The 25,193-nt window shown below is 43.1% G+C and overlaps 1 protein-coding gene across 20 annotated transcripts in view; it reads left to right on the top strand.

Moving 5' to 3' along the window:
* Positions 1-25,193, top strand: part of CADPS (calcium dependent secretion activator) — a 463,055-nt gene that overhangs the window by 395,721 nt on the left and 42,141 nt on the right. For all 20 annotated transcript variants that reach the window (XM_074313221.1, XM_074313220.1, XM_074313225.1 and 17 more), the window contains one exon: positions 22,944-22,976. In XM_074313221.1, the coding sequence (XP_074169322.1) occupies positions 22,944-22,976 (33 nt within the window). The remainder of the gene's footprint in view (positions 1-22,943; positions 22,977-25,193) is intronic.

Here is a 25,193-nt window from a genome sequence, read left to right as displayed (position 1 = left end):
AGAAAATATTTAAAACAATTCTAGGCAGCATCCACGTATCTTATGCCCAGCTTGTTTTGATATGTAGTTCTGACCTATATGTAATATGAGGATTGAACTCAACCTCACCAGGTGTGATGACCTCAATCCCTGGAATTTATTGGTGAAGGTGGGATGGGAATAGGATGGTGACGACAGGAATTCTGTCTGATTTCACTCTGTAGAACTACTCATGTGTCATAGCTGAAAGGAAACCTAGTCAAGCCAACCTATCCTTTGGCAAACAAAAAAAAGCCAAGGCCCAAAGAGGGGGAGAAATTTGTCTAAGGTCATACGGCAATGGGCAGAGTGGGGATAGCAACCCAGGTTTTCTGCCAGCTTCCCTCCACCACTGAACTGCTTCCTGAAGAGAGTGGGATTTAGCTGGCACTTGCCTGGTACTAGGAGGCAGATGGGCAAATGAGTGGGGAAGATTCATAAAGAAGGATTCAGGGCACATGAGTGGGAAATATTAGATAATCTTTCATTCCTCAGTGAAGTCATGGAAATGATGGAAAGAGGCAGAATTAAATGCAATATTTCTGGAAAACGGTCCCCTGACACCCACAAAAGATATCACTTTCTTTGAGTCTTCATTTTGAGCAATGATTTTTACTGCACTGGACTGAAACCAGTGAAAACCACCAAAGCTCCTCTGCAATTTACTGAGCAGAATTCAATCTACCAAGGGCCCCACCCAATTACTGACTTACCAAGAGGACTCGTGAAAGATGGTCTAGTGGCAGCAATCTCAAGGACATGGTATCAGGAAGATTCTCACAGGAACATTTGAAACAAAGAAGACTTAGCATAGCCTATGCAAGAGTTTTCAAGCTGAAATTCTCATGCTCTCATCTCCCTTTTCTGAGACATTTTGCAGCCACACAGCATGCCTAGTGAAATCCCCGCCACTGCAGAACGCTTCAGTGCCTGTTGCTGGGCCTGTAACTTCCCTTCCTTAGTGACACTTCTCCCACACACTTGGCCACCCCCAGGCCAGAAGCACCCACTTATCATTTGCAGCCTGTGTTCTCATCTCCTGCTGGTATTCGGTGTTGAAGACCGTGAGCTGTGCTTAGAGGTGGCAGGAATATCTCCACACGTGTATTCTGAGCTCCTGCCCAAATTTCAAAGGGCTTCTGAAAACTTCCTGTAGCCCAGCTGTGTTCATTCCCGTGGAGTGGAGTGGAGGTGAGGGATTGAGCAGAGGCAGCAGGTATTGTGGGAAAAGCCTTGAAATCAATGAAGAGAGAACCAGATGTGAGTCCTAGGACCCTGGACAAAGGCATAGAGAGAGTGCTGACATCCTGGCAGGATTTCCGTAATTCCGCTCCCATTTCTGATTCAATGCTTCAAGTATTACTGTGCACTTACCACGTCCCCACCTCAGCAGGGCTGCCAAGGATGAGCCATGTGCTCTGCCCCCCAGAAAGCTGACAAGTATCGACAAATATGCCACCCTTTCCCCCTCTTTCTCCCGCTGAGTGCCTCCTTTCCTGGGTGGGCTTGATTTCATGGTCCAAGCCAGACATTTTGGAAAACGTCTGCAGTGGCACCGAGCAGGCAGGAATATTTATTTCTCGTCTCCATCTGCATTGCTTCCTCTCTTGGAGAGGAGCTGGGGGGAGGAGGGAGGATGAGATGTGGCTTCTTCGTGCCAGCCCGAGAGGCGCCCAAGCGCACCCCTCCTCTCCTCCCTCCCCAGTCTCAGCAGCAGTAGCAGCCTGGGATTTATGGAGGCAGGCGCCTTTGGAACTTTGGAAAGATCAGCCCAGTTGGAAGTCGCAATTAGCAACTATCCGCCCATTTCCCCTGCCTGCAAGATGTGCTTTTGTGTGGGTTGCCTGCTTACAAGAGCCCCTGTTTGTAGGTAGCTTCGGGCTGTTCTTTTAGGAGGCCAAGAAGGGGGATGAGCAGGTGTCCAGGTCCATCTCACAGCAGGTTAAAAACCCTTTCCTTGGTTCTATCCAGGTGTTAACAGCTATGCTGGGTCTGGAACTCATTCTTTCATTCATTCATTTATTCACCCACTAACATATATTTACTGAGCACCTATGTGTCATGTGTTGTGCTAGGTACTAGGGACACGTGTCCTGTGTCCTTTTGGGGCTTATAGTTAGGAAAGGAGACAGACAATAAAAATGAAAAGAAAATTATAGGGTAGGGGAAGTTCTGTACAGGCCACAAACTGGAGAGAGAAAGAGAGAGAGTGAGAGAGACAGAGAGAGAGAGAACAGGATGGCATTACTTCAGCTAGGATGGTTTCTCTGAGGAGACGTGAGCTGAAACTTAAAGGGGCCAACCACGGGTAAAGAGGAGGGGAGAATCTTCTGGACAGAACAACTACCACGGCCATGAGGCAGAAAAGCGAGGAAGTTTTGCTGGATATTTTCGAGATAATGTGAACAGGATTTAGGGATTGAGTAGATGTTGGAGGTGGACACTCGATTGGAGAGGGCAAAGGTTGAAGGCTCAAGAATGGTGATGTCCTGAGGAGCTAAGCTGAGCTAAATGAGTCCCAAGAGTCAGAGGGGTACAGCAAGACAGACAGCCAGGAGTGGCGAGACCTGGGATTGGACCCCTGCTCTGCCCTCACCAAGGAGCTATGACCTGGAACACAAGACCACACCTTGGCTTTTAATTCCCTTCAGTGTACTACGACGCCAGTTACATGAATTCCGAAGTCTAAAATAGCTCCTCGAGCTACAGCTCCTATTCGTTAAGCACTTGCTAAGTGCCTGGCACAGGGCTAAGTAGGTGCTTTAAATAGATTGTTCTCGGTAAATCCTCTGAACAATGCCATTCCAAGAACTCTCTTCTGCAGATGATGAAACAGGCTCACAGAGGTTAAGTGCTTCAGCTCCACCAGTGTCCACCCTCCCTCCAAACTCTGGAGTCTCCAGGGAGGAGTGAAGATGTAGGACGAGGCCACCACCCCTTGTGCCAGAACAATTACATCAAATCCCCTAGAATTCACCCAGGACCCCCATCAACCAAATCCATTTGAGATAGTCACAGTATAACTTGGAAGCCTCTCGGGACAGGGACGATAAAGTCTATTTTAGGGGTGTCAGGGGCCCAAACCCTATTGTGTTGTCCAATCTCCTAGGTCTCAATTTACCCTCCTTCACGCTGCTTTTGTTTTGCCAGCAAAATGAAATTGTTTTGCCACTTACAAATGAAACAAAGTAGCCATGCTTCTTCTTACTAGAATCCACAGCCAGGGCTGGTGTTAGCATAGATCAACCAGCAGCTGAGGCTGCTTTTGTGCAGAGCCCTGGATGTCATGCCACCTTGGTTAAAAGGCAGAACTGGATGGAGGAAATTCACTTCTGTCCACAGAACATTTTGGTTGGGAAGCAGTTCAGATGTTAGAGTGGGGTGAGTGTTCACATAGTTTGTTGCTGTCATCTCTAAAGGCATTCCATTTTTGCTTTGGCTTCAGGGAATGCCCTGCAGCATGGGAGAGATGGCTTTTTATAGAGGGGGCTGGTGATGGTGGTGCAGACAGAGAGGTGTTGGGTCATCCTCAGAGGGTAACATCATCAAGTGACCAGGTGCTGAATCCACGTGATTCAAGTCTGTTTGTTTGTACATTTCCGAGTGGAGGTGCCAACCGGGGTAGTAGTAGCTGACGTTTATTGGCCACATACTATGTGACAGGCATTGTGCTGACTGACTACATGCACTTTCTCATCTGAGCCTCACAATCACCCTATGCAATAGGTACATTATTATCCCCATTTTACAGATAAGGAAGTTGAGTAAGTTTCCAAAGTCACACAGCTACTAAGACTCCACCTTACATTTACTCCTTTGTTATTGCCAGAATTTTATTCCCATAGAGGCACAGAAACCCATAAATGAAGTCAATTAATGACTCTTCCAGGAGCCATCTACTAACTGATATCATTCCTAAGGGAAAGAGTCATCATTTTTTAGCAATTAACAGCAAAACTATTTTATAAATAATTTACTTACCAGTCAATCCATTTTGCAATAACACTGAAGGAATAGACATTCAAAATCCCCCACTTCCTTTGTGCTCTCCAAATAATCCTCAGTTTCATATTTGTCCTTCATTCAACATGAGTTTACTGAGCACCTGTTATGTGCTAGGCACTGGGGGCTGAGCAATGAATAAGAGGAACGATATCACTTAGTGTGTATTCCTATGAGGGAGATATATGCTCACCAAGTAATTCACAAGTGTGGCAGGTATTCAGAGAAAGAAGTAACTGATGCAATGGGACCCTAGGCCACAGAGACCCAGCCTCATCTGGGAGGCCATGAAGGAAATGACATTTGAGCCGAGGCCTAACGGATAAGTAAAACTTCACCTGGCAAAGGAGAGAACAAAGAGTGTCCCAAGGTCCGAGGACATAGAGAAGAGAGGGAAGGTTAAGTCCATTTTGAGAACTGGAAGTTCATGGTGACTCAGGGAAAGATCAGAGCAAAAGGCGGAAAATGACAGAGGTGGGTTAAAGAGCTGGTTGGGAGCCTGGTCGTGAAGTAGCTTGGTCGTGGTTATGGAATTTAGGAAGTTTACACAGGACGTTATCAAAATGGATTCAGCTGGAGAAGTTAAAAGAAGTCACAGAGAGACCAGCTACCTATTATAAGGCAGGGTTGGGCTTGTGATCTTCTGATTTTGAAGCCTTGAGCCACCCCTTGCAAGGCAAGCTTTCTTTTGTCTTACGTATTTTGTTCACGAGGACCAACAAAAACGCTGTGCCCTGAAACATTCAGAACTAGAAAGCATTGATCTGCCATGTCTCCTACCAACTTCTTTCATCAGCCGCTCCCCAATGTGTCAGAACTTGACATTCACCTTTGGGGCCTGTGTGACAGGTAATTTTATCACCTAGTAGGACATCATCCTCATTCCAGCTCATGCCTTGAAAACACATTGGACAATTAACATACCTGCTGTCCAAAGCAGACCTTCAGAAGCTTTTCAGAAGAAATAAATAAGCATCCAAAGTTAACCGTTTCCCTTAATAGTCTTCGGTAGACAGATGATTATCAGTCAAAGTAAACATAAGACAGGCACAGTTTTTCTTCAGACTGTGAGGTGCTGAACAACCAAGTCACAGAAATGTGAACTATGAGAGAAATGCCTAATGAACAGGTATGTGACTTCAAACAGGAAATAATTGTTCCGAAATTAAAAATTAAGAGATTCTGACCTGACCTCTGAACCAACCACATGCAATGGGAAGCTTACCACCAGAAAGTTAGAGGGAGAGATGTGATTGTGAAGCCCAGACTAATGGAAATGTGGGCAAGTAATCGGCCATTCCTGAGCCTCAGTTTCTTCATCTGCAGAGTGGTAATGCTGATGCCACTTCAGAGAGTTGATGGGACAATTAGAAACAAAGTGAGCAGTAGACTTTGCATGGTATCTGACATGTTGTAGATGCTCCATAAATAGTCGTTCTTAGCCTTACCTTCAACTTAAACTTGTAAGAAGGTATAAATGACCCTGGTGTTTTTAACTAACAATTTTCTCACCTGTTCAGTTCTTAGCATAGCAATCATTTCTCCTAAAGAACCCAAACTATTGTGTGGAATAGGAACCAAAACTTTCTTAAAACTTCTATCTCGGAACACACTTACATTCAAAACTTTGACTCTTCAAAGATATTTTCTATTAAGTTTAGTGTATGTCTAGCATTTAGTGTTTTCATTCTTCAAGGACTTTTCATTCATACGTCATATCTGGAATACCTCTTTATTAATCAAAATATTTGCTCAACCAGAATTGAATATCCCATTCTCAAAGCATATTTTGGGTTGAAGCAGATTTATTTCAATATACTTGTTTGTCTAGTTCTGCCCCTTACTAGAGTATAATCTTGGACAGATTAATTAAGCCCTGACCTCAATTTACTGACCTACAAAATGGGAATAATAATAAGACCTAAATTATGTGCTATTGTTAGAATTAAATGCGAAAACGTTATATACCTGGAATGGGGTAAGTATTCGATATTTGTTAGATATTGCTATTATTGTGGTTATTACAGTGGTTATGTCACCGAGTACTGAGTATTAGAATCAGTTACTCAATCAGCCACCACATTTTAAATGACTGCTGTATGTACATTACTGAGCTAGAGCTGTAGATATGGAAAGATTAAAAAAAAAAAAAAAAGATCCTATCTTTGTTTTCTGGAAATTACTATCTAGAGTGCATACAGCAGGAAGAACTTCTGAGATGTTCTTCCAGTGTTTCCAGTGCGGTGCTGGCGTCTGCTCAGACCCTACCTGCTGTTAAGAGCCAATTATTTGCATTTCTTCCCATCTCCCCATTTAGTGATGTCACATTGGTAGCTTGAAATTGACCATGGTCGAAGTATTTGCACCATCAAAGTTGGCAAACACTACCAACCAGGGCAGTGGTTTCTTCTTCCTCCTCCTCTTCCTCTTTCTCCTCCTCCTCCTTGTTAGGCACGGGGGGAGAAATGAGTCGCAGGAGACCAAGATTGGTCTATTAGAATGTATTTGGCATGTTTGAGCTGCCAGGAGGTCAGGTTAGAGCAGAGGGAGAAGATCATAACCTCCCTGAGCAAAGAGGGGTGTGGAGTTTTATAGGAGGGGGTGAACGAGGCTGTTCCCCCTTCAATGCTTCAGGGGGTTTTCGTCGACAAAGGGTTTCAGGGCATAACCGAGCTCTCCAGCTCCACACCCCGGCTCCACATCGCTGTCTGGACCACCCCTAGGAGATAAAGCAAGACAGGATCAAGACAAGATGGCTTTTAAGATAAGGTTTCTACTCCTGGCCTAGATATGGCTTAACACCCTCCTCCTTCTCCTCCTTTTATTAGCATACCACAGCCCTTTTATTAGTATATCACTGAGTGTTTTCCAAACCTAGGATATGTACCACATGGTACTTAAGAAGATATCAGATGCTACAAAAACTCAGCACTAAACAACACCAATCACATTGTGGGAAGGTTATTCCCTTTTTACATTTATTTTCATTCTTATCCTTATATCAAGCAGAAACTTTCCATTGAGTACTTTATCTCTCACACTTCTCTATAATTTCAAATATTCATGTGTAAGAGAGAGAGAGAAAGAAAGAAAGACTGAGCAGGCCTCAGGCTCAGCACCTCAGCAGGTGACCATGTCCACCTAGAATGTAATTATTTTGTTTATATTACATTTATTTTTACCTTGTCTTATATTTTTAAGATGTTTATTAAGATATAGTTAACATACAATATTATATTAATTTCAGGTATACATCATAGTTATGCAACAGCACTCACCTGGCACCATATAGAGCTATTACCACATTATTGATTATATTCCCTGCGCTAAAGAAGTGATCTCCATAAGTCTGGCAACCATCTGACACCATACCACGCTGTCACAATATCACTGACTATATTCTCTATGACGTAAATTACATCCCCATGACTTACTTGTTTTAGATCAGGGAATTTGAACCTCTTATATCCCTTTACCTTTCCCCTTTTTTAATTTTACAGTTGACATTTAATATTATTTTATATTAATTTCAGGTGTACAGCACAGTGGTTACACATTTATATAATTTAAGAAGTGATCCCCCTGACTAGTCTGGTACTCACCTGGCACTACACATAGTAATTACCATATCATTGACTATATTCCCTCTGCTTTACTTTACATCCCCAAGACTATTTTATAACTACCAGTCTTCCTGGTCACCTGAGCCGCACACTCTAGCTGTGCCCTCCTCTTGTAGTTGAGTCTTGGTTGCTGTTTCCATGTCAGTGGGAGGGATTGACCCTCATGCTCACTGGTTGTGATGACTGGGCCTGACTACAGGGGAAGAGTTGTTGTGCAGGGGCTGATGCTACAGAGCAGGATCTGCCTCAGCAGGACTCTGGTACCTGTGCAATCTGCCCCTTGGGTGTGTTGTCCTGGGAGGTAGCTAGCTGATGTTCCAGCTTGTTTTGAAGCTGGCCACCGGGCGCATGCATCAACCCCAGTGCCACCTGGGAGGGGACCCACTGCAAGTCAAGTTCAGCCGCAGCCCATGCTCCACCCGGGACTACCCTGCAGGAGCCACAAAGTAATCTGTAGTTGGCTGCTGCCCATGCTGTCTTTGGAGGTGCCTTGAGAGGCCAAGCCATGAACAAAGGTTGGCTGCCACTAGTGCCAGCTTAGGGCTGCTCAGCCAGAGGTGCAGAACACACTCAAGCCAGGTTGCTTGTCTGAGTTCTGTATACTTTGAGAGACCTCAGGAAAGTCAGCAGCATGACCCAAAGCAGGCGGTTCGTGGGGAAATGCCACTGGAAATGGCTTGGGTGTGCCCAAAAGTTGGGTGGGGTGGGGACTCAGAATCACCAGGGCGTGGCAAACAAGCAATGCTAGCCAGCTTGATGGAGACTGAGATACAGTGGCTGCCTGTGTCTGCAGGCTGGGAAGGGAAAGGGCTCAACAAAGAAACAATGGCCTCCACCAGCTGCTCTGTCCGGGAGAAAGCTGCCCCTCCAGCCTCATCCTGAAGCCAGACAACATGGTTTCCCCCCAATCAATATGTCCCCGTCGCCTCTCCAGCTGCTGCCCCAGCACTAGCACTCAGAGACAGTGATTGCATCACTGAGTAAGTCTGTGTGCAGGCCCTTTAAGAGGAGCGTCCAGGGGTGCAGCCACCCTCTGTCTCACTCAGCCACAATCTCTGCTGGTTTTCACAGCCAGGAGTTATGGGACTTCTCTGTCCAGCACTGGAAACCTGGACTGGGACCCCTCACTTCTCCTGGGAGGACCTCCACAGCTGAGATATCTGTCCTGTTTTTTAATGGTCACATGCAGGTGTGGGACCATTCCATGTCTCTGCCTCTCCCACTAGTCTCAAGGTGGCTTCTTCTGTATATCCTTAGTTGCAGGGCCTCATTTCAGCAAGATTTCAGGCAATTCTCAATGATGGTTGTTCTGTGTTTTAGTTGTAATTTTGATGTGGTCATGACAGAAGGTGAGCACAGCATTTATCTACTCTGCCATCTTGACTGGAACTCTTACCTTCTTTTATTGAGAGTGATATTGATTTTTATTTATGATAGTGATATAAAGTTTCCTTTTATAATTAAGTATTTAAAATATTTAAAAAGTAAGCCAATTTAAATAATATTATATAGATAACTAAATATAGTATAGATGGCATATGGGCAACAGCCAAAATCAGAAAGGTAGCATTGAAGCTGCAAGTTTGGGAAGATGTGATACATTCTAAGTAACCCATTTTGCAGCTGTGTAAACTGAGACCAGAGAAGGAAAATAACTTGAACAGTTCACTTGGTCACAGAACCCAGATCTGTTATCTCATCTATTTTTTTCTGTTCCCCTCTATCTGAGATGAAGGGGGGGGGGAATAAAATAAAACCTCTCCACTGTGTAGCAGATCTAGGCTGACTGTGATGGACAAGTTGTCACTGATAGCAGGGATATAAACAATCTATACCCTCAAGTTCAGGCTGAGGCAGCCAAGGGGAGAAGGCAGGATATCAGGGATGAAAGGTGATCCATTCATGCAGAACATTATCATTCAGTAAGGACAACACAGCCTTCATTTGCCCAACACCAAGGCCATGCAGAGGCCAAGGACACAAGTAGGCGTAGCTCTTCCCTCTTCAATTTTTCATTCTATTGGGCTTCTTAGTGTTAAGAGATGTTCAAAGGGCAAAGCAATTCCTGAAAATGCCAGGGGTGGGCAGAGGCCCCCCATTTACAATCAAAACTAGCCTTCATACCTGATTAGATATTTTGCAAAATTAAAACTTTCCAATTTTTACATCTGAGTTTGTCTAAAATGAGTGTGTGCCACGTAGACAAATGGAAAAGCAGTAGAGCGTTGTTAAGAGAGCAAACCCTGGCATCCAACAGACCCACAATGTTTACATGCCAGCTCCATGATGCCACCAGCTGTGGGTCTTTTGGGAAGCCGTTAAACCTCTCTGAGCCTCAGTTTCCTCGTCTGTAAATGATGATAATCATCATGCCCATCATTGTGAGGATTAATTACTTACAAACTTGCTTAGCCTTGTTCCAGGCAAAACATGTAACCATTGTTAAGTCTTCGCAGCATTACAAGGGTGGGTTTGAAGGAGCCAGTGAGCCTTGCAGAAATTTTCTCTGGGAATGAAGGGCTGGGACAGAAATGAAGAAAACTGGAAGGAAAACCAGGTTACTTCAATCAGGCATCTGTTCGGAAGCCCCAGGGGGGAAGAGAGATGAGAACATCCACTTCCTGGACCTAGTCTCGGAGCCCAGCACCCTGAGCAACAGGAGACGCAAGCAATTCTCCTCGGTAATGAGGCTGTGCCTCCTAATCGGTGCATGGAACAGAATGCTTTGGCTTAATAGAGATCATTTCCCTGCCTCTTGCCCAACTCCCCAGCACAGCCAGCAGCTCTTTGTTTAGTGAAAAGTAGGGGCTTTGTGTAGTGTGGTGGGAAGGGCTGTAGGAGGCATTATTACCCTTATTACTATGATAATAGTTTAATCACAATCAATATTTATGAACATGCACAGAAGTCATGCAATCAACCAGCAGCTCTGCAACTCAAGGTTTTCTTGTTCTTGCCTAAGGACGCTTTCCAGGAAAGCCTGGGCTCTCTCACACTTTCCCCCAGCCCCTCTGAAGCTCTACAGTGGTCTTCAGAGGTCTTTTCAGATATCCATGATGGTTCTCAATAGTTCTATATGAGGTCTTATTTGTGGTAATAAGCATAGGAGTAGATCATCACAATATAACACTTTTGCTGTCGAAGTACTTCCACAGTCATCATCAGATTTTGGTAAATCATCTTGTGAAAAAGGTAGGACAGAGGAGGGGGCAGCATAATACAGTAGTGGATCCTTTGAAGTCAGATGCACTTGAGTTCAAATCCTAGCTCTACCACTATTTAGCTGTGTTCCCTGGGGAAAACAACTTAACCTCTCTGAGCCACAGTTTCTTCGTTTGTAAAATGAGATTGAATGAGATAGTGGAAGTCCGGCATTCAGTCATTGGTAAATGTATCCATATTTTTATATGTTACTATGTATTAGGTATTAAGTATTTCTATGTTGTCTATGAGAAAGCTGAATAATTGCTTTTCCCAAAGTCACGGAGCTGATAGTTGAGAGAGTAGGAGTGAGAATCCAAACTTGGAATCCAATATTCTCTTTCTGTTATCTGAAAATTTTTAAAATACTTGTTCCATTTAACACTGGCAACTTAGGGAAACCTTATTTTAAAACATTTCAACGCTTAACTCTTTTCTTTCAAACATGAATCAAATTTTGAAAGCCAGTGATCATTTTCCTGAGCAATGGCCATCCGGTGAGCTACCCATAAAAATGTTTGGTGTCCCAATTCCCACATCTGTAAACACAGGATTATAAACTCTGGAAAGTGAGGGGAGCTGAGCATCTCTGTAGCAGTTGCACGGCGCTTACGTGGGCATAGCGTTTCCCATTTGGCCGGAAATTCCATTGATCTTCAGCAAGCCCTGGAGACATTTCAGCCCCTCAGTGGCAGAGCTCTGAGAACTCATCATGCTGTGTATGATTCCAGATATACTTCAAGGGTTGTGTTTTTCTCCAGTCCTCAGCAAGTGTTGGAAGGGGCTTTCACTGTAATTGTCACTTGGCCTCAAGCAGGAGCCAGCCACTGAGGTTTGCTCAACTGCTCACCCGCACACACAGTCCCAGTACATCCACCCACTGGCACATTCTGTCTTCCCCAAGCAGTCAGTCCCTCAGTTGGCACTTACAATTTATTCTTCCTCCCAAGATGCACTGAGAGCATCCGGATTATGTATTGAGGGAGGTTTTTGCTAGGTTTTGCCTTTGCTTTTGTAAAGGACGTATCTCGAAATCCTGATTTCAGTCAAGCAAAAACCTTGAAGAAGTTACCCGGGAGAAGATACATTCTTCCTGCAAAAATGCTTGTCTCCACTGGAATGTTAAAAATTCCATCACTTGTTTTGTTCTTTTTTCAATAACTTTTTATGAAGAAAATATATATACACATTTAAAAAATGAAATAGTACAGAAACACTCATAATAATAATTTTTTTAAAGCAACATTTGTCTTTGACTACATGCATTTAGATGTAAACCCTGCCTGTTTCCACCCTCGGTTCCTTACCTCAGAAGGGACCCTTTGACACAATTTTGTGCTGTGTATCTTCATAGCTCCAAGTACTATTCTTATATAATTTGATATAGTGATTGTCCCCCGACCGTAATACGAGTTGTAGCCCAGTCACCATCTTCCACTTCTCCTCCTCCCTCCTCCTGTTACAGTTGTAACATTGTTACATTGTGTATATTGTTCTTCTCAGTACCTTGGTAACTTGAAATAATACCCATCCATCTTTAGTTCTCATTTCATCCCCAAGATGAGGCTATGGACACCCTGCCCTTTCCCTTTGTACCCTGCTTTATCCTCCAGTTGATCTCTTGTTCTAACATGGGAAGTGCATGGCAATCTCTCCACTCTTATCATTTAAAAATGCAATAACCTCTATTTATGAATGTCTCCTGTGACTAGACCAACACTCTCCAATAGAATTTTCTGCAATGATGGAAATATTCTATGTCTGAACAGTCCAGCCTAATAGCCACTAGCCACATGTGGCTCATGAGTACTTGAAATGTGGCTAGTACCACTAAGAAGTTGAATTTTTCATTGTATTTTAATTCATAAATTTAAATAACTACATGTAGCTATTGAATCGTATAGGGCCAGATCAAGCTGAATATTCAAATCTGATTACCTAGGACAGCCTGATTTTTCAGCAGAAATGATAGTAATATCTGACACGCAGTTGTTACTATGCCCTGGAAACTGTTCTGGGAACTCAGTTAATAACCCAACAATTTTATGATGAGTACCATTACCCCCATTTTATAGATAAGGAAAATGTGGCATGGAAAAGTTAAGAAACTTGCTAGTAAGTGGTAGAGCTAGAATTTAGCCCCACGCAATCCAACTCCAGAGTTTATGCTCTAAACCACTTCTCTATACTGTCTGTAATCCCCCTTAGAAATCCCCACATCCTTTTTCAGATACTATTTCCAATCTGCTGATCGATGATGTGGTCACAGCTCCTTCCACGTTATTGGCCTCAGTGATGCTTGTCGTAGGGACACATGCATTTAGATATAAACCCTGCCCATTCCATTTCTGCCACAAAAGGAGAGCATAAAACTGGAGGCTGAGGGAGATGGGCAAATCAGCAGAGGGGCACACTGCCCAGTCATAGAAAAGCTGTTCCTTTGGCCTGGTGATGCCAACAAGAGCAGGATAGCAGCCTGCATGCACTGAGGGTTTGCCATGTTCCACTATTACGGCCCTTTCTGTGTAACATCTTCATTAATTTTTATAACAGCCCAACGAGGCACAGACGAGGCGACTACAACTAAAGGGTGCTGGGAATCTGAAATGAGGCGGTGCATGAGAAACACAGAAAATAGTGCCTGGCGTAGAGTAAATTCTCAACACACGCTGCTTATTGTTATCCTTTTATCTCTTTGCCAAGTCTACCCAGTGGGCCATGCTGCATTGTCTGGTACCTGTGTGAATGGTCTTTACTTATCTCTAATGTTTTTCCTTTCCCTGGTAACTACAGTTTTTTCCCAGAGCCTCATTTCTAGAGCTCTTATTAATACTAAAGTAGTAATAGCCTTTTGTTTTACTGCTAGAGTATTTATAATCTTTCCACAGTGTGGGAAGTGTTTCCTATTCCACATTCTAACTAGAACCTGCCTCATACACCAGCCAATAGTCACAGACTTTTTTTTTTTTTTTTAATTCCTGAAAGAATCTGGAGAAAACAGCCTGGCACCCTATTATAGTAGATAAGGACAGGAGGCCAACAGGTTAGGCAGGTGGCAGAGGTCAATCAACTAGTTAATGGTCAGATTCGGATTAGAAATTTACATTTTGTGATTCTTCCCCCACCTCTTTGTCTCCCACTTGTGATGCTCTAGTCCAGAAGTCAGAAAACTTCTTCTAGAAAGGATCAGACACTAAATATTTTTGACTGTACAGGCTACATGGTCTCTGCCACAGCTACTCAACCTCTGCCCTTGTAGCATGATAGCAACTCTGCACAAGATGTAAATAAATGGGCACGGCTGTGTTCCAATAAAACTATTCATGGGCACTGAAATGTCAATAGCTGATCATTTTCAAATGTCAGGAAATTTTCTTTTTTTTTCAAATTTTCTTTCAACTATTTGAAAATGTGAAAACCATTCTTTGCTCATGGGCCATCCCAAAACAGGCAGCAGGCTAGATGTGGCCCATGGGCCATCCCCGGCCCACCTTTGTTCTAGTCTATTAACTGTACATGGGGACCCATTTGGCACAGTCAACTCTCAGCTAACCGCAGTGAATTAAACACTAGTAATAATATCAGCTACTGCTTCCTGGGCTCTTACTGTGTAACAGGAATTGTTTTGAGTACTTTATTTGATGTCAACCTGTCCAGCCTCACAGGAACCCTCTGAAGAAGATACTATTGTTATCCTCATTTTGAAGATGAGATTATTGGAGCTGTGGGAGCTTAAATAATTTTTTCAAAGCTCATTCAGCTAGTAAGTGATGGAGCATAATTAAAACCAAGATCTGTCTGACCCAAAGGTCCCTATACATCCTACAAAGTAGGTTCCCTTTTTCCCAGATCTCAGATGGTTGGTAGGTAAGAAATAGATTTAGAATGACACCTCATTTTCAGAATATCAACAACTTGACATGGTGAAAGGAGTCTGCACTTTATAACCAGCCCTGGGTTTGTATTTCAGCTCCACCACTTACTGGTCCACCTCTTGAGAGTTGCTTAACTTCTCTGAGGCTGAACATCTTCATCTGTGAAGCAGGGATGCTGAAAGGAACCTTCTAAAGTTCTACAGTGATGGTTAATTGAGTTAATTATACATAAGGTACCTAGCACAGTGCTCCATACATACATGCTCAATAAATGTCATTAAGGATCAGGTGAAAATTAGGTTGCTCATTAATGTTTTTATAGCCAGGAGACTCAGGAATGACCAAATCCTGTCCTAGACCATCCCACAGTATCCTCCAGGGAAATATGTGCAATGGATAAATTTGGGGAAATAAGAGACAAAGTAACATCTTCTTGAATGTCTTGGTTATCTATTGCTGCATAGCATACTATGGCAAAATTAATGACTTAAAACAATCAGATTACTTTGCTCACAATTTTATGAGTTAGGAGCTTAGGAAGAGCTCTGCTAGAAGATTCTTTGGTGCCTTGTGGCACTGACTGGGGTCATTTGTTTGGCTGCTTTCAGCAGGAGACTGATCAGAGCTGGGATTGGATGTCTGATAATTTGATGTGTCTCCGTGTCACTTCCATCTCCCCATATGGGGGTCTCATCCTGTTGACCCCCTCCACATGACTTGGCTTCTTGCAGCATGGGAGACCCAGCACAGTTGCACTTTTGTGGCAGCTGGCTTTCAAGACCCTCCTAAGACTAGGCTCAGGACTGGCATGGAAGAGACCATATTCTATTCTATTTGACATATTCTATTAGTCAAAGTAGTCACAGGCTGGCCCAGACTCAAGGGAGGTGGAAGAATAGACTCCACTTCTCAATCAGGGAATGGCATGCCCACACAGGGAGCAAAATAATGGACCACAAGCATCTTTGGAAACAAGCTACCACATTGTTAACTGGGGTTCAGGTCCATATTTCAGTGCAGAGACCTCTACAAGCCATTCTGGTCTCCAGGGATGTATTTCTAAGAAGCTAGGGCTAACGAGCCAGGGAGATATAGAATCAGAGAGTCAGTCTAGACTACAACTTGGCACAGGGCCAGAAAAGAAAAGCCAAATAAGACCGCCAGGCCTCTTACAGCAGGATAAGTCACACACTCTTACCTGAAGCATTCTAACCATGAAACAGAAGCCCCACATTTAAGGTTTACTGGCCCCACCCACTAGCGAACATAGCCCAGTCTGTAACGTAGAACCTGACCAGTCAAACCAGCCTCTTTGGAGGTGAAAGGAAAAGATAACGCAAAAATAGTAGGTAACACTTATTGAACACATACTATATGCTGGTCCCTGTGCAAAGGTTTTTTACAGACATTAACTCGTTTATTCCTTTGCATGAACTAAATGAATAGAGGCCAAATGCTTAGAATAGTGTCCGGCACATGCTAAACACTCAAGAAATCTGACTTTTTAAATTGATAATCCATATCGCCATTCTATGAGAAAGCGTATTGTCATTATTTCTATTTTCCAAGAAGGAAGCTGATGCTTAGAGAGGTTAATAACCTGGCCCACACATGATGAGTGACAGAACCACATGCCAGCTCAGGCATCTGACTCCTGACCCCAAGCTCTTATTTCTACCTTGTACTGCCTACAGTGTAGAGAAACGAGAGACCCTTTAAGATCTTCTCATAGAGGCGACAAATTCCCTGTATAGTGCCTTGCTGCACTTTCTTTAATGTCCCTGTACGACTGTTAAAGCTTAAAAACAAACTTCAAGAAAGCACTGGGAACCTCGACCCTGGGTACTGAGACAAGAGTGCTATGCTCAGAAGTTCATTCATTCAACACGTTTTTATTGAGACCCTACAATATACCAGGCAGTGCAGACACTGAGGGGAGAGAGAGTTCTTAGTCCTCAGAAAGCCTACACTCTAGACAGGAGGATGGTGATAGATGATAAAATTCAACTAATAGAGAAAAACTTATTTTATGGATGGCGGTAGCGTGAGTCACATTTTTGCATACTAATCTGCCTCACTCTCAAAACAAGAAAAAAAAAGAAATCCAGATCACTAAGATCACCCGGGTTAGGGAAGCGGAGAAAGGGGCAAAATAGCGTCATTATCCTGGCGGCAGAAATTTCAAAAGCCAAACGTTGAAGTCAGTTTTGCTGGCCTCTTGAGATGGTGGTGTGGTCGGCAGTTTCTAAGCAAAGGCAGAGAAATCAGCTCTTGTGAAGTCAAACAAGCAGGGGTGGAGTCAGCTCATGCAGAGAATAAATTGTTTCCTTGGTTGATTTTTTTAAGAGACCATGGGGAGAAAGGAGAGCTCAGGCAGTCACTAATGCAGTGGTATCTGTTCAGACTTATTTTTCCTTCAATCTTTGAGTCTTACCCACCAGATTTCTGTTTGCAAAAAGGGCTTAATCCACTTTTTTTTTTTTCATCTGTGCATTGATTTAATAGTATCAAACCCCAAGGTCCTCCAAGCCTGCACCTGGGTTGCTTTTTCCCCTAATGAAGCAAGAGAAGTGGTTTAAGCCCCTGCCGTGCCCCCTATCAAAGCTTCACAATGATTAACTCAGGTCCCCTTATTAGGAACAGGCAGTAGAAAATCCCTTAGTCATCAGCATTGTGAAAATCCCAGAATAGTGAGTGTTCAATGAAAAGATTACCTTGGGCACCTGAGAAATAATGGAAGAGCTCAATAGAGAAACCATTAAGCCTGTCTACACAGGCTAAGTCAGGTGGAGGGTCGAGGTAATTAGCTGGGACATTCAGGCCCGAGAAACCGTTTTGGACCTTCTACCCTGACTGAGTCAGCACAGATAATTATTCAAATCCCTTATATATTTTTCCTAGAGACGCCATTTTGGGTTGTGTCTACACATACACACACACACACACACACACACACACACACACACAAATATGCCTTGTCAATAAAAGTGATTTGATAGGTGTGTTTTTTTAATTGAGTATTAGGCAGCTTAGGGGATGGGAGGTCCAAAGTCGTAATTTATTAGCTGTGTGACTTTAAGCTAAGTTGCTTCATGACTCTTAGCCTCAATTTCTTCAACTGTAAAATGGGAATATTAGTAGGACACCCGCCTCCTCATAAGGTTGTTGAGAGGATTAAACACAGCAAGTGCACTATTCCCAAGTCATCGCCTGATAAGTCGTAAACACTCAAGAAGTGTTCCTTATGTTGTTACTTTTGGGGGAACATGACTCATTCTGAGTGTTTGGAAAGATTGTGCAGTTAGACATTATTTTAGATAGAAGCCAGGAGTCATGGAGCAAACTCATCTGCAGCCCCTCCTGTGGTACCTTGTCCATATCAAGGCTCTTTGCTTCAGGCACATGGGAACTGGAACAAGGCTGCTCACTGACAGTTTGCTTCCAACCTTCATGCTTGATCTCCACAGCCTCTCCTAATCTGTCTCCATTTCTAAACTTTTTCCAGAACTGGCTCTATCTAGGAGGTCGGGCATGGGGAGGGAAGAAGGCTCGTGGATCCTGCTAGAGAAGGTTATTCTTTTTTCCACCAGAGGGAATGGTGGGAAAGCAGATTGTCTCAGGAAATGCAATCACAGTTCTTGCCTCTCCTTTGCAGGGAGCTGAGTGCCTGCTTAGAGTGCCAGACCAGGTGTCTGGAGTAAACTCCTCCCCCTCTCCCCAATCACCCATGCTCAGGGCACATGGCTCGGTCCCAGAGAGCATTAGACATGTGTCACTGAATATCACAGAGTGCACTGGCCTGGGGAAGTGCCCCCTCAGCTCAGCCTAAGCTCAGCCATCCTGACAGAGGGAGCAGAGGTCTTTGCTCTCTGCCTCAGTGTTTCAAGGGCAAGTTCTCCAGTGTATAGGGTGTTCACAGAATTGTCAGAGAGTATGCCAGACTGAGAATGTTCTCAGATATCTGGTGGTAACCTGAGGAGGGTCCAGCATCCTTTTCTTATGGCAAGAAATTGCCTGTGGTCTAGAGGTGGGGAGTGAAACTGTCACCATTGCCACCAGGACTAGGAGTATGTGCTTTATCTGCACCAGTAATCGTGTTACAGTTTACCATGTGCCCAGCCAGCACTGTTCTACACACTTAGCTGGATCACCTCATTCCTCACAGCATCCCTTTGAGTAACATTATTGTTCAAAGTCACCAAGCTAGAAAATGGCAAAACCCGAGTTCTAACCCAGCCAATCCTAAGCCACTAAGCCAGTCTTAGTCACTACGCTAGGAAGATTTCTTTTAAAGTTTAAAAAAAGAAGAAAGAAAATTATACACACACTTCTGAGAACCGTTGATGTTTCCAGTCATACATAATGACAGAATTCTATGAAATAGTAGTACTTTTTAAGAAACTTACATTCATCAAAACATCTACATATAATGGAAAACAGCCTTGTGTAGATTATAAGGCCTCTTGTTTATTTGATCTAGAGACAGTGCCTCGTGTGCACCTGGATTTCTGACCCTTGGCAATAATTCCAAAGTCTTAGTGGGACGGGAGGGTCTGGTCCTTCCTCTCTACTTAGACATATTCCTACGGCTACTTAAAAGAAATATTATGCGTCCAGGAAGCACTGTTGGCAGGAGGCAGGAAATGGTTCTGGGGACTAGAATTCTGATCCTGCTTCTGCCAGTGTAGTCACTCTGCTATAGCTTACCATGTCTACTCTGAAAAATAGAAATGATGACAGCTGCCTACCACTTAGAGACGAGCATCAGAGAACAGGAAGGACAGGTGACCTGTCACATCAGGATAGGCTCACGTGCAGGGAATCCTAAGTAGCCTCTGCTGGAGCTACCTTATCCAAGAGGTTTCAACCACCCGGGGTGGCCAAAGGATGGCTGGACTGAGATAGCCGTTTGCACCCTCTTCTGGGGCCCTGTCGTGTTACTCATTCATCCTGGTTCTATGCTCTAGAACCACTATGAACACTTTCAGTCCATCTGTGTTGAAGCTCCTTAATTCACTACATAAAGATTATCATTTTCTTTGCCATTAGTTTTTCCCTTTTGAGCAAGATGCCTCTGCTTTCATTTTCCTTATCAACGACACTTCCAGGCTCCCCTGTATCCTTACCGTCAACATCCTTCTTAAAGTTCAATGGCCAGAACCAAACATGATACACCATAAGGTTCTAAATAATAATAGGACCACTGTTTCTGTGAGCTATCTTTCCTGTTATTGTGTGATTGGAGGAAGACATAAGACTATGTGCAAGTCAGCAGTTATCAGATTAAAAAAAAAAAAGCCCAACGACCTGAAGGCTGGTGCATGTAGGAGCGTGGCTGGTTTTCATTCATGACATAAAACTTGTTTTGTCTTTTCAAACTGCCTTGAAAGGAACAGAATTTGACTGGTGTCATTCTCTGGATTGGAACTGCATGTTAGTGGTAAATGCAGAGTAGGCGTGTTTAAAGGTTGATCATTTCAGCTGTAGCAAAACTCTACCAACTGCCAAGCACCAACTCTATTGAGCAAAGAAATCAATTTCTAGCTGAGAGTTATTTTGCCAGCTCTGACCACTGATGCTTGAATTCCTCGTACTTTTCTACCATTGGTATGGAGATCAGGAGTTCCAGAGGAAACATTGGGGCTCAGGAGTCTCTGCCTTCTGGCTGAGATCATTAGCAAATACCGTGTTTTCTCGAAAATAAGACATAGCTGGACCATCAGCTCTAATGCGTCTTTTGGAGCAAAAATTGATATAAGACCCATATTTTATGTATTATATTATATTATATTATATTATATTATATTATATTATACTATATTATATTAAAAACCCTGTTTTATATTATATTAAAATAAGACTGGGTCTTATATTAATTTTTGCTCCAAAAGACGCATTAGAGCCGATGGTGCAGCTTATGTCTTATTTTTGAGAAAACACGGTGAATTCTTAAATTCTATGGGTTTTAGTGTTCTCAGTTGTAAGTAAATATGATTCATAGCCCCCATTTTGTAGGGTGTCTTAAAGAAGAAACTGTACATAAAAGTGCTTTGCAAAGTGGAAAACTGCACTTATAGTGTGAGATTATGGTAAATGGGGGAGACTTGAAAGAAAGGAAAGCCACCTTTTTGCCCAAACTAAATCCTGGAACAGGCATGGAGAGGAATGGTTTGGGAATGTGAGTCATTTAATAGAAATGTTAATTGTGCAAAATCTGGAATGCTTTCCTCCAGTTCCTTTAATGGCCCAGAGTGGTTTGCTTCACCCACCAGCCTTTGCAGGTGGGTAGCTTTACATACGACTATATTGGCTTTCAGTGGCTTCTCAATCTGCTCATTCCTTTGCTTATTCCTCAACCATCCTGGAGCCAGAACTGGTCAATAGCTTTCTCTCCTTTCTTCCTTCTACCAATTTTTCCTAAGCGCCCTTTATAAGCCAAGTCCAAGTGAATCGCTGGGGATACAACCATGAGCAAGACATGACATTCTGTGGGAGACAGACATTGCACCAAAATTAGTGACGTGCAATGGCAATCAGTGCTGCAAAGAAAAAATGTAGGCTTCTCGAAGAATCTCTACCAGGGAAATCTGGGAATCATCCTGGGTACTGGTAGTGATTCCAGAAGATAGAATGCATTGCTCTCTCAGTAATTAACTAACCAATGTGTGTTCAGCTCTGTAAAGTTTACGAAGCACTTTCTCACATGTTTTTCTCACTTGATCAGGTTCTCAACCCTGCAAGGTACACAGTATTATCACCCTGTTCTAGAAATCTAGAAACCAAGGCTAAGGAATTAAAGTAATTATCCCAGGGTCAACTGGTTCTTTCACTTACAGAACGTTTGACTCTCAATCCTCTGCTCTTTCCACCCCCACTCTTCAGGCTTGTTGGCTTCTCTCCCTTGGAAGCTAACATTTTGAAAAGTAGTAGCTTTGGGAAAAGGACAAGGGGGGAAAAATGCTCCTCTGGATACTTTCCTGGGAGACATGTGGGTAGAGGTTTTGATTCCCAGTATGGATCTCAACCAAATGGCAAGAGGAAGCCTCCCTGCGATGTAAGAAGACGTCCTAACTGCTTTGGGGGCATAACAGTCTTTGTGGTTGCCAATAAAACCAAAAACCCTCTCTGACCCCAAATGTTGCCCCTCCATCTTACCTGTACTTAGAGGCACCTGTATGACTAAATGTGAGTCAAAATGAAACACATGCCATATCAGACGTACTCCCACAGGAGTACGTCCTCAAACCCAGCTGGTCATTGACTTCTCCCAGGACCCAGAGCCCACCCAGGTCAGCATATGAATGGCTCATCTTAGCTCCCATTTGCTCCGTGCTTACTATGTCCCAGAACTTGGTGTGCGTTCATCCCTGGGGTAACCGCTGAAGCAGGCACCAGTAGTATCTCCATTTCCCAGATGGTGCAACTGAGGCTCAGAGTGATGAAGTACCTTGCCCAAGGTCAGACAGCTTTTCAGTTGAAAAGCCAGGATTTGAACCCAGGTCTGAATCAAACTCCATGCTCGAACACTATACTCCACCGCACTTTCTCCCCAAAAACTGAAATTTGATAACTACCTCTTGCACTTCCCTTCTGAGATTTTTAGTTTTTAAAACCAAGAGACACAACATCATCATTGGGATAGTTTTAGAAGGCTCTGGTACCCTCCCCACCCCACCCACAGACACCCATCTCTCTCTGGGGTAAGGATGCCCACCTACCACAGCCCCTCCTCTTCTTGAAAAGACTTAACTGACACAGAGAACTGAAGGAGTCAATGAGGCAATTAGGACAAACCTGCAGCCCAATTGTACAAAGACCCAAGGTCCAAGGAGCGACACTGGCCTCAGCTGCTTTTCTAGGCTGGTGAGCCCTTCATCACAGTGTGGGTTTAGCTACAGTCATTTTTCTTCCTTTCAAAGAGAGGGAGGAAAATGCAAATCTCCCACACCAGCTACAGAACCTCAGTCAGTAAAACTTCACTCTCTTTCTGTTCACTTTCTCCTCCTCCTCCTCCTTCTTTCTCCACACCCCCCGCCCCCCCTCTCAGTGGCTATAGCTTGGGAAAAAAATAGCAGACAGATTTTATTTGTTAGTACCTTCCTGTGTTCCCTGGTCAGCTCCATGTGCCGGCATATTGTTTTAACTCTGATGGTGATACAGCATTGAGCTGTGAACAATTAAACATAAACACCAGTCTCACTTCTATCCTCCTCTTCCTCCTTAGGTGAAGGCAGCCTCCAAATATGTGGATGTACCTGTGAGTATTTGAAAATTGTTTTTGTGGGTTTTGGGGGGGGTTTAGTTTGGTTTGGGGTTTTTTGCTTTCATGAGAATTTTGGTGGAACTGTTTTCATTAGTTGCTGCTAAATTCTATATTCCTAATGGAATCACCAGAAAGAGGGAAGCCACAAATATTTCATGGTAAAATTTTTATCATTGGAGAAGAGGGAAAGGTTTCTTTCATCAGGAAGAGAGGTCTTACGTGAGGATAAACCCAGTTCACTTTCATTTTAATTTTCATTGGCTTCTCTGATATATTTCCTTCTGTGATCACCCTGCTCACCTCCTCTCCTGCACACACACCTCAGAAGTAGAACCATGAGCTAAAAATTTGCACAAGGGTACCAGTATTTTTTTAAAAAACAAATAAATTCTGAATTTGTTCATTTTGGGGTCAATTCTGCAATTGTTTTAAGGAAACCTTACAAAACTGTTTATAATTAGTGCAGACCTCATTAATGAAGAGTGCTCTCAAAGTTCACAGATAAAGCACTTGAAGTTGCCCAAAATTTACATTTAAATTGAGGTTAAGTACAACACATGAACGTTAGAACATGGGATTACCTGTGATAAACCAGGTCACATTTATAGACAGACTTTGCCCGCCTATTAGCAAAATAAAATTGGAGAGACTTAAATATATTCCAATAAAGAGGGAAAGAAATAATTCTGTTTCTCTATTTCGAACAAAAGAGGTGTGAGTCTATTATAAAATATTAAATTTAGAGAGCTTATCTCAACAGCCACCAAGGGTCTTGTACTGAATGTTTTTCATTCTGAACGTGGTTAAGTACCCTCCTTGTTCAAATACTTAATTGTTAAAATTTGTTTTTTTCTAAAAGGATTTATATTAACATTTAAATTCATTTCCCCAGGAAGTTAAGTGTGTAATGGTTTATTGGCTTATTTCTCAAAGGATGGCAAAATGGAAAATTGGAGTGAATTTAGCATTAGCCTATATTTTGTTTATTTAATGAAAGAATGTACAATCAATAATTATGCTGTGAATTTATATAATATTTCTCATCGAGGGACTTCAGATTCCTTCACGTAGATAGTCCTTATAATGGAGAAGAGAAAAATCTCATATAACTGCAGCAAGGAGTGAAGTTAAGTAACTTATTTTCCCAAGTCCCAAAAATATAAACTTTCAGTTCACAGGGAGCAAACCACTCAAATTCTGTAGGCCTGTTTCTCCATCCTTAGAATAGAAATAATAATACCCAAGTCACGGGTTTGCAGATTAAATGACACATACTCAGCACCATGCCTGGCCCTTGTTAGACATTTCAGCAGCAGAAGCAGGGCACGTGGGGGTGAGGAGTTGAACCCACACTCTATTGCATGGGGGTGAGAGTGAGGTATGAATTTACTGACATCAGTCCTGGCCTGCACTGGTCTTCAACAGTAGTAGAAACCGATGGCTAAGGTATGTTTTCTGGAGGCTTCAAAGCAGAGGGGAGACCCCACCAGCAAGGCTGGAACAGGTGACCAGTAAGCAAGGCTCAAATGCCTGGAGAAATTTGATTAGGCAATCCATACTAGCAACTGAAATTGGCATTTGGGGGAGGTCAAAATGTATGGGTGAAGTTCGGTAAATAATGTAATTAGACTTAGCTAGTTTGCAGTTAGATCCACCCTGATATTCAGCTATTTCCTCTTTGTTCCTCCCCTCACTGATTAACTGGAGAACTCTGTTTTGTTCCCTTTCTCAAGACTACCCATACCTCATTAATCCACTTAATTAACAAAATCTTAACCTGGTAATGGTAATTTCTTAATCCTCAGGCGCCCAAACACCAGAATACACATAAAACCCCAGGCCGGGTGGCTGAGTCTATTATCTCAAAACAGATAATATTATCTTAAAACAGACCCGACCCCAAGAAGCGATGTCAGCCCTGGAACCTGCCTGACCGACTCCCCCTTTCCTTTGTTCTTCTTCTTATGTCCCTATAAAACTGTCTGTCGGTTCTAGGAATGGGGAGATGGCCTTTGGACAGGAGTGCACCATCCTCCCAGAATGCCGGCATTCGGAATAAACCTGCTCTTCTTTCCACCAACCTTGTCTCTCGACTTTTAACTTTTTCGAGCAGCACGCAGCCGGACCTTAGGATGGTATCAAAAAGAGTCAAATATCAGCAATTTCATGTGATTCAACCTAATTCCTGCCAGTCAGGTTCAGATTTATTGT

The sequence above is a fragment of the Rhinolophus sinicus genome, linkage group LG10 (assembly GCF_036562045.2).
Source record: "Rhinolophus sinicus isolate RSC01 linkage group LG10, ASM3656204v1, whole genome shotgun sequence".
NCBI lineage: Eukaryota > Metazoa > Chordata > Mammalia > Chiroptera > Rhinolophidae > Rhinolophus > Rhinolophus sinicus.
The sequence above is the reverse complement of the archived record's forward strand: the minus strand, read 5'-3'. Positions and strand labels throughout refer to the sequence as shown.